This window comes from Lactuca serriola, chromosome 1 (genome assembly GCF_051521515.1).
Source record: "Lactuca serriola cultivar US96UC23 chromosome 1, Lser_US96UC23_V15, whole genome shotgun sequence".
NCBI lineage: Eukaryota > Viridiplantae > Streptophyta > Magnoliopsida > Asterales > Asteraceae > Lactuca > Lactuca serriola.
The window spans coordinates 198,347,762-198,357,488 of NC_136408.1; the positions used below are offsets into that span (position 1 = coordinate 198,347,762).

At 31.3% G+C, this 9,727-nt stretch overlaps 1 protein-coding gene across 1 annotated transcript; it reads left to right on the plus strand.

Annotated features, from left to right (window-relative positions):
* Positions 1-815: 815 nt before the first annotated feature.
* Positions 816-9,342, plus strand: FY (Transducin/WD40 repeat-like superfamily protein). Its single transcript, XM_079040457.1, has 18 exons — positions 816-1,359; positions 2,438-2,520; positions 3,182-3,250; positions 3,698-3,802; positions 4,434-4,529; positions 4,619-4,701; positions 5,649-5,720; positions 5,924-6,021; positions 6,225-6,284; positions 6,518-6,578; positions 6,677-6,764; positions 6,895-6,958; positions 7,043-7,121; positions 7,225-7,314; positions 7,429-7,517; positions 8,138-8,583; positions 8,797-8,958; positions 9,057-9,342. Exons 1-18 carry the CDS (start codon positions 1,041-1,043, stop codon positions 9,159-9,161), a joined length of 2,169 nt encoding a protein of 722 aa, XP_078896583.1. The 5' UTR covers positions 816-1,040; the 3' UTR covers positions 9,162-9,342.
* The last annotated feature ends 385 nt before the right edge of the window (positions 9,343-9,727 follow it).

Sequence of the window (9,727 nt, forward strand, 5' to 3'; positions counted from 1 at the left end):
CCCGTTGTGACAGTAAGAGACCCTTAACTTATCAACTTATAAGTTATAAGTTATAAGCTGAAAAACACTTATGATTTTCATAAGCTTTGCCAAACACCCCCCCTAAGAGGGTGTTTGATAAAGCTTAAAAAAGGAGTTTTTTTTGACTTATAATCGGTTCCACAATGGTATAGGTCAAAAAGAGTGTTTAGGTAAAAGCTTTTTAAAAAACTTATAACTGTTTGGAACCTCCAATAAATCATTTTTTAATAAGTCACTTACCTATTACTTATCAAAAACTCCTTATTTCACTATTCAAAAAAATAGACAAATATACCTCTTAACCTAAACCTACATCAACACAAAAACATACACTATAAGTTAATAAGCTTATGGGCGTGTTCGACACGTAACATTTGAGAGCATTTGAGAGTTTCTAGCTTCTAGCATTTGACAAAACGCTCCATTTTGAATAGAAAACCTCGTTCGGCACTACAAACTTCTAGCTTTTAGTTTAAACAAAACGCTCCAAATCCAAATGCTACTTCATGTAACGTTTAACAAAACGCTACAAACTACCCTCTACCCGCTACAAACTAATTTTGCCAAACACACCCTATAACGTTTTGACGCCGGATAAACTTAGCCCAACACTTTTTTAAAAAATTCCGTTTTGAAACCTCTATAAATTAATAAGTTAAAAACTATTTTAAATAAGCTTTGGAGACACCCTCTAACATAAAATTTTAATATTTTATTAGTAAAATTGCAGTAGAACATACAATAACCTAAAATTTGAAAACAAGTATAGTACATAACATCAAAGAAAAAAAAAATCGGATCAAATCATCAAAACAAGGCTTTTGTAACATTTTCCCTGAAGTTGTTAAATTGTGAAGACCGTAAGTGAGCAGACGCCGAGCGTCTTTCATCAAAACTGTCTTGTCTTCCAGCCATGCCATAACTCACTGTATAATCGGAGTCCAGTAAACCCTAATACATTATACCTCCTTAACAATCCCAATTTCTCACTAGGGTTCGAATTTTCCAACTGTTAAAAGATGATGTACAATGATCCTCAGCAACAACAGCAACAACAACAACAACCACCACCAATGTATCAGCAACACCCACCACCACCGCCTCCGCAACAGCAAATGATGCAGCAGCACCCACATCACCAGCACCACCACCAACAGCCGCCGCCACATCAATTCCACCAGCCGCAACAAATGGGAGAGTTTCAGAGGGGTCCGCCGCAACAGCAGCATCAGCAACCGCCACCGCCACCGCAGATGATGCGTCAGCCTTCTGCTTCTTCCACAACTCTTGGTGGTCCTCCAGAGTATCACCAACAGCTTAATCACCCCCCTTTCGACGGTAAGCCTAATATACCCTACAGCTCAACAAGTTTTGGGGTTGTTTAGGTTAATTTTCTGTGTATCCTTTGATTTAAAGTTCTACATTTATCCATAGCATAGTAGAAGACTTGAAGCTTTAGAGATTTGAACACACTTACCCCTTAGAAGACACATTCGTTTCTACTTATAGCCCACCAAAACCTATATCGAGTAGCAAATGCTCTAACGCAGAAGCATGATACAATGGAAACACATTCTTTTTTAATCTAACAGAGAACTAATAAATGTGAAAGCATAATACACTACAAATTCTGTGAGTTCACATGGCTAAATGTGAGGTACTATGATCAATGCCTCTAGTTCTATGTAACAAGATGGATGAACATAGAAATATTAGTTGTTAATTTCAGAGAAAGAGCATCAAGATGCAAACATGGATGTATAACTCTGACCATTGTGAAAGTAAAACTAAGATTTGGAACTAGTGAAGATTTCATTTTTCAGTGGTAGACCACATCCTTGAAGTGATTAGGGTTTTTACATGTACAGATCAACAACAAAACAAGGAAAAATTACCCAAGTCTTGTAATTATGCTTGGCAAAAGACTAGAAATGGCAATGTCAACACCTTATGGCTAAAAATTTGATCATTCTTATAGCTGATTTTTTCTTCTTTTTGAATTAGTTTGAAAGTCAACAGCCCAAATCATTAGTTTGACCTATAAACTAAATGAAAGCAACATATTTGTAAAGATATCAGATCAAAGAGTGTGACCTAAAAAACAAATAGCATTGTGGTGTTCTGTTTTGATTCTTATAGGGTATCTTATATGTTATTTAGTTTTTTATTTTTTTTTAAATATTTTAGCATTTTATTCAACTGTAATAATTTAATTTTTGTTATACCTGGTTAGTTATTTTTCTGGCTTCTACTTTCTTTTAAGGCAATGAGGTTAAGTAAATTCAAGATTAGTTTTAACTTGAATTTTGCTGTTATGTTTTCATATTTAGTTGTTGAAAATTGAAATATCATGTCTTTGAATTTTATTATCTTAATTAAAAATTTATTTATTATGATTGAAATACAACCCATGCAGATAACTTTGCTGCTAAAAGAATGAGAAAAATTGGACAACGAAGAGCTGTTGATTATACAAGTACTGTTGTGCGATATATGCAGGTAAAAGTATTGTTGTAGATAATTTTTTTTTCTTTTTCTGATTAATATATATATATATATATATATATATATATATATATATATATTTCCTTATTAATATCTCCCATACGTTGTATCTTTCCTTAAGTATCATGTTTGTTTTAGATTAGGAATTTCTAGTTTTTGATGTGATATGCTGTTTCTTGTTGACTTAATGCACTTAATTTATAAAAACTTAATGAGTTCAGCTATATATACCTGATTTTTACTTAATGTTAACAAAATGTCCAATTTGAACTTAAGATAATGTACAATTTGAACTTATTTTAAAATTATGTTTAATTTAAGTTACTAAAGATGTTATTTTTATATACTTTTCAAAATTGTTCAATGCGATAATGTACAATTTCGTATTATAATGGTTATTAAATAAATGGTAATTTGTTATTGGTCAGTTTTAAATAGCAGGGTAAAATAGTCATTTATTCAGAGTCAGAGTGCATTTAGTCCAAAAACATAAACAACTTTTTTTTCAATCCAAATTATACATTCAGGACTTAATAGGAAAAAAAAACATGGCCTAAGAATGTAAGATGTTATTTCTTTTGATTTAATGGACTTCATCTGTTTGTTTCTTTTTGACTTAATAAAGCTTTTATTTTTTTATTTTTTTTTAATGCAGACACGTTTATGGCAACGAGATTCACGTGACAGAACAGTATTACAACCAACCCCTGCTGCAGCAATCGATGTTAGTCACCACATTCTTTTTTCTCACAACATTCAAGATTTAAAACAATTTATTTATTTATTTTTATTGTTGTTTTTATACAAAGTGCTTATTAGCTTATACAGTATGAAAACTGAGTTTAAAAGAAAGTGTTTTGATATTACCTTATTTGGTACCAAAACACAACATGATAATAAGTTGTTTTTTAGACATGTAAAATGACCACACATAACAAGGGTAAAAAGGTAAATTGGTATGATGATGAAAAAGAAAAACGAAACTGCAATCCATATGGTTCTTTTAGAGTTAAAACAGGGGTGAAAGGTGCTTATTTAAGTGAAGAAACACTTATATATTTTGTTTAAGTGAACCTTAAATAATCAATTGCAAACACCAACTTATCATGTTTTATTAATTTACAATGAATTATCATATTTATATCTAATTTAAAATATGTTTATATGTCAGATGTTACCAACAGTTGCCTATTCAGATAATCCATCAACCAGCTTTGCATCCAAGTTTGTTCATACATCACTCAACAAAAACCGCTGCTCAATCAATCGTGTGCTGGTGAGGGCTTTTTGGTCAAATTCCCATTATTTTAAGAACAGTTTTTATTTAAATCTCAAATGCATCTTGATTAGTGAAAACTGAAACCATAGATAGAATAAAACTCATAATTCAAAAACATTACAAAATTAATATGTAAACTTTTATTAAAGAGAAGTAAAAATTACAAAATTGGTCCCTGTGGCATACTGTTTCTTTTTTCTTCCAGTTTTGGTCCAAGGGCAAAATGGTCATTTTAAAAATTTGACACCTAATACGAATAAAATACATGCATATAAAATGTTTGTAAAAGAAAATATCAGCCCTAAACTGTTATAAACTAATAAAAATTTAATGGACTTATAAACTGTTACAAACCTTTATTAAAAATAAGTAAAGATTACAAATTTGGTCCCTGTGCTATACTGTTTTTTTTCTTCTTCCAGTTTTGGTCCAAGGGCAAAATGGTAATTTAAAAAAATTGACAGCTAGGCTGTTAACATGGACGATACAACCATACAGGGACCAAGATGAATAGGAAACTTAAAAATAAGGATGAAAATTGCAAAAACCAGCTATACTCGAGGGTTAAAAATGTAATTTGCTCAAAATTGAATTCTAACTGTGTCCTCACATATGTATATGTTTAAAGTGGACGCCTACAGGTAGGCGACTTATAACAGGTTCACACAGTGGAGAATTCACTTTATGGAATGGTCAATCTTTCAATTTTGAAATGATTCTTCAGGTAATGCAATTTGATTTTAATTTTTTATTTTGTATAAATATAAAATTTTTATTTTGAGAAATTTGGAATATGTGAATGAATGTATGCAGGCTCATGATCAACCAATCAGGTCTATGGTATGGAGTTACAATGACAATTGGATGGTTACTGGTGATGATGGAGGCTCTATAAAGTAAATAAATTTCTTTTTTTTTTTTTTTTTAGTTTTAGGGAAATCTCAGATAAAGTCCCAATATTTTAGGCTAGTTTACGCTTTAATCCCAATTTTTATTTTTTGAACAGAAAAGTCCTGATTATTTTATATTTTCCACAAATTTACGAAACAGTTTTTAACTAAATTAGATAATCGGGACTTTTCTGTTCAAAAAATAAATGTTTGGAAGGGTTAATCTCATAAAAGACCTTATATTTTGTGCTTTATTCAGATTAAACCTCATCTTTATTTTTTTCCTGAAAAAAACCATGTATTTTTTCATTTTTTATGGAAAAGCCCTCTACTTTGTCTTTCTTTTTCCGGAAAAACCCTCAACCTTCTAACTATTTCCAAATAAACCCTCAACTTTTATAGTTTTTCTCAAAAAAATCCTCACATTTTAAAAGTTTTTTCGGGAAAAAAGGGTTAATCTCAAAAAAGACCTTATATTTTGTGTTTTGTTTTCTGGATTAAACCTCAAAAAATTTTTTTTTCCTGAAAAAAACTTCTATTTTTTCATTTTTTTCAAAAAAACCCTCAACTTTGTCTTTTTTTTTTTTTTTTTTCCGGAAAAAAACCCTCAACCTTCTAAGTCTAACTGTTCCAAATAAACCCTTAACTTTTTAAGTTTTTCTCTAAAAACTCCTCACATTTTACTAGTTTTTTTCGGAAAAAAGTGACTAAAAGGGGCAGATCGGAAAAAATGAAAAAAATGCAAGGTCTTTTTAAGGAAAAAATAAAAATAAAAGTTGAGGTTTAATCCGGAAAAAACACAAAATACAAGATCTTTTATGAGATGAACCCTATTTGGAATATGCAAAAGATACCTGAAAAGGGTTTGAAGGAATCTGTGTAAAGATGCTTTTTGTGTTTCTTTTTAAACCTGTGAAAAATTGATATGATATTCATATGGTGAACATGTGTAGGTATTGGCAAAACAACATGAACAATGTAAAGGCCAATAAATCTGCACATAAAGAATCTGTTCGTGATCTAAGGTATAAATAACATTCTACTTCCACTTCTTTTTAACAACATTGTATTTTCTTATTAATGAATTCTACTTTGAAAAATCTACCTATTTGTATCATTGTACTTTTAATTTTTTTCTCTCTCTCTCTTATGCTGTAATATGAAGAAATGAAAGTAAAAAGCTATTTCTTGCGTTTCCCTTAATCTTGAATCTTGTTTTGTTTAACAGCTTTTGTAGAACAGATTTAAAGTTCTGTTCTTGCTCTGATGACACAACTGTTAAAGTTTGGGACTTTGCTCGTTGCCAAGAAGAACGTTCTTTATCCGGTAATGTTCTTGTCTTCTGCCATGTCAGCTTCATTCAATATTCAAGAAATAGCAATCTACTTTCATTTATTTGTTTCTTGCATATTTATTACCAATAATCCAAATAAAAAACATTTCAAATAAATGTTCTTTTATGTTTTAAATATTTATAATTGTTGATTATAACCATAGTCTTTTCTAATATATGGCTTTAACTCAGACAGGCCATGGTTGGGATGTGAAGAGTGTTGACTGGCACCCTACCAAGTCTTTACTAGTTTCTGGTATGCACTTCAATATATATATGTTCTTTTACGGTTTTACCCTTCTCTTTCCCCATTTTGAGTTGCTAAAGATAAAAGATATTGTAAAATTGTTTTGATATCTTTACAATTATGTGTAAATGAATTGAAGTACCAAAAATCATTCATGCTTTTGTGGCATTCTTTTCACACAATAAATAAACTTAAAATGGTGCAAAAGTGATTGAAGTTTACTGTTTGTATTGGTTTTTTAGGTGGGAAAGACAATCTTGTGAAGCTTTGGGATGCTAAATCAGGGAAAGAGCTATGTTCATTGTTAGTGAAAATATTGTCATTTGATTCCTTGTATTTTAACATTTTGTCCATAATGGTCCCTCCTTTGGAGTCTTAAAGTTTCTTCTTTATGTTTGTAGTCATGGGCACAAGAATACTGTTCTTTGTGTCAAATGGAATCAAAATGGTAATTGGGTGTTAACTGCTTCTAAGGATCAAATAATCAAGGTGCAGCTTCTTATCTTCCTTTGATACTACATTCTCTTACTTTCATACATACATACATACATACTAATTTTATTGTGATTTTGTTTTTATTATTCTTTATGACTGAATAAGCATTTCTTAATTTGTGCAGCTATATGACATTAGGGCTATGAAAGAGCTTCAATCTTTTCGTGGTCATCGGAAAGATGTCACTGGTTAGTTCTAAATCTTATGTGGATATTATTATTATTATTATTATTATTATTAATACTTATATTGGGTTGTTTTCTGATTGATAGCTCTGGCTTGGCATCCATTTCATGAGGAGTATTTTGTGAGTGGGAGTTTTGATGGATCAATCTATCACTGGCTAGTGGGGTAATATGGTCTTTTAGTCTTTAAAGGCCCCTTTTCTTCTAAACAATCATGGAGTTATGAAAAGTTTGAAACATTTATTTATTACTTTTTTTTATACATACAGGCATGAAACTCCACAAGTGGAAATTCAAAATGCACACGATAGCTGTGTGTGGGACCTCGCGTGGCATCCCATTGGGTATCTCCTTTGCAGGTAAAATTATTCGTAATTACATATGATATAAGAATTAAATATTAATTTTGTAATAAAAGAAAGAAATGAAATTGGAAATTAGGATATGCTGACATGATATAATATTTGATGCAGTGGAAGCAGTGATAATACTACAAAATTTTGGTCTAGAAATAGGCCTGGGGATCCAGCTCGTGATAAATTCAATGTGGGTCATAATCAAGGTTTGTTAGATTTGACCAATTTTTCATTATTTTTGTTAAATTGCAATTTTATTTTGTAAAATATTTTTATTGTAATCTTGTTTTAGTTTTAATGAGCTTTTATTATGGTTAATGTTTTTTATTTCAGTCTCACAATTATTCTTAACAATGTTTTGATTTATGAAAGTAAAAATTCAAACAAAATAAAAGCTCATTAGATTCCAAATAAGATTATATTTAAATAATTTTTAGTGAAACAATTTCTTTTATAGAAGTTTCTTAGTAGTGGTTATATAAATTACAAATTTTAGTTTCTAAAAACTAGATAATATATATGTTATGATAATCTTATTTTAATGAGCCTCTTTTAATCATAATTAATAAATTTTTATTTACAAAAGTAAAAATTCAAACACATAAAAAGCTCATAAAAAACCCACATATAATTATAATAAGAACAAATATCCGGTTATTCTAGAATATAAAATATTAATTTATTGAAACCGGGATTTAAAAAAATAAAAAGCTAAAAATTTAATGTGTAAAAAACATCCTCTTTCTATTCCTTTCCATCACACACAAAAGTCAAAACAAACATAAACTCAAGGGTATTTTGGTCTTTTCAATAAAACTTTTTTCAGGTTTCAACGAACAAAACCCTGCTCATGGTGGCCGTATGGCAGTCAATTTTGTGGGACCCGAACCGCCAACAACTCCGGGACCATTTGGTGGATTAAACCGGAATGAAGGAACCATCCCTGGAATCGGAATCGCAATGCCATTATCTCTAGACACATCATCAGACCAAAAACCACCCATATCATCCTCAATGCCACCGCCATTGCCGCCAGGTCCCCACCCATCTCTTTTCGTCAATCAACAACAACAACCACCCCAACACCACCACCACCACCAACCACCACATCAACAACAAATGACATCCTTACCCCCACCAAATATGCAACCGCTTCAACATCCTAGCCATATGCCGCTCCTTCCACATCCTCATTTGCCCCGCCCCCCGCCCCAATTGCCGCCACATAACATGCCCGGAAATTTACAGTCTCCAATCATGCATGGTCAAATGGTAATTTTTTTAAATTTCTACACTCATCTAATTTTTATTTGAAACTAAAGGGTTAAATGTAAAATATATCAACTTACTTTTGTTGAATGTTTTATATTAGCATTAAAGTTTTATTTCTTCTTATTAAAGCATCTTACTTTAATTTCTTACTTTAAATGTAAGAAATTGCTTGTGTTGATAATTTTATGTTTTCATTGATGTAATGTAATCCAGGGAGCAATGAATCAGATGGGTCCCCCGATGCAGCAAGGCCATTTCATGGGCATGAATCCTATGCAGCAAGGCCCACCGAGTGGGGGTGGGGGTGGGACCCAGATGTATTCATCAGGGGCTACATTTAATCGCCCCCCAATGCCAGGGCTAGGTCCTTATCAGGTGAACACATTTTCTTTACAACTAAATGTACATGAAACATCAACCTACTTTCATTTGTTTATCAACTATTATTATTATTATTATTATTTATTTTGCAGCCTGGGAATCCAAGTGGTGGCGGAATGGGAACAGTGCCACCTAATTTCGGTATGCCTCCGCCACTGCCGCCTGGCCCACCGCCACATGGACAAACACCTCAGTAGGACTTTTTGTACATCTCATTAACTTTGTTCCTTTCCCTCAATTCTATGTTTTTTTTTTAATTGTTTCAGATTCTTTTTGGTTGGTTATGTAAAAGTGGTGATAGTGGAATGATATTATATTATTATGATTTTCAAGTCTACTTTAAAATTAAAATGACAGTTGTAGATTTGATTTCGTCAACTCTGATTCATAACGTTTTTCTCTTTTTTCATGTCGGATGATTCTTTTAAGGTATTTAATTCGGATGTTTATGTTAAATCTATGTTCATATGTGTTCATGTATTTTTGTTTATGTTCGTGAGCATCTTAATGAAAAGACATAGACAAGGTAATTTGTTAAATGAAAGGATACAAATAAGATAATATGTTAGTTTATTTGTGTTTGTTTATTTGTTAGGTTAGCTTAAACAAACATAAAAAAAAAATCTTTCTTTGTCTTTGTTTACAAGTCTAGCTTAGCGATTTCTAGCAATGGTCTTTGTGCTTTTAAAAATTGTGTCATTTGGCATCGAATCTATTGTGATCTCAAAGTTTCAGCATCAAGGCAATTTTGTTTCAACGTTTG

Bases quoted from the DNA above. Each gene is read 5' to 3' on its own strand.
- FY (XM_079040457.1), top strand. From the start codon at position 1,041: ATGATGTACAATGATCCTCAGCAACAACAGCAACAACAACAACAACCA. The intron at 1,360-2,437 runs GTAAGCCTAATA...CAACCCATGCAG, and splicing joins TAATCACCCCCCTTTCGACG to ATAACTTTGCTGCTAAAAGA. The intron at 7,122-7,224 runs GTAATATGGTCT...TTATACATACAG, and splicing joins ATCTATCACTGGCTAGTGGG to GCATGAAACTCCACAAGTGG.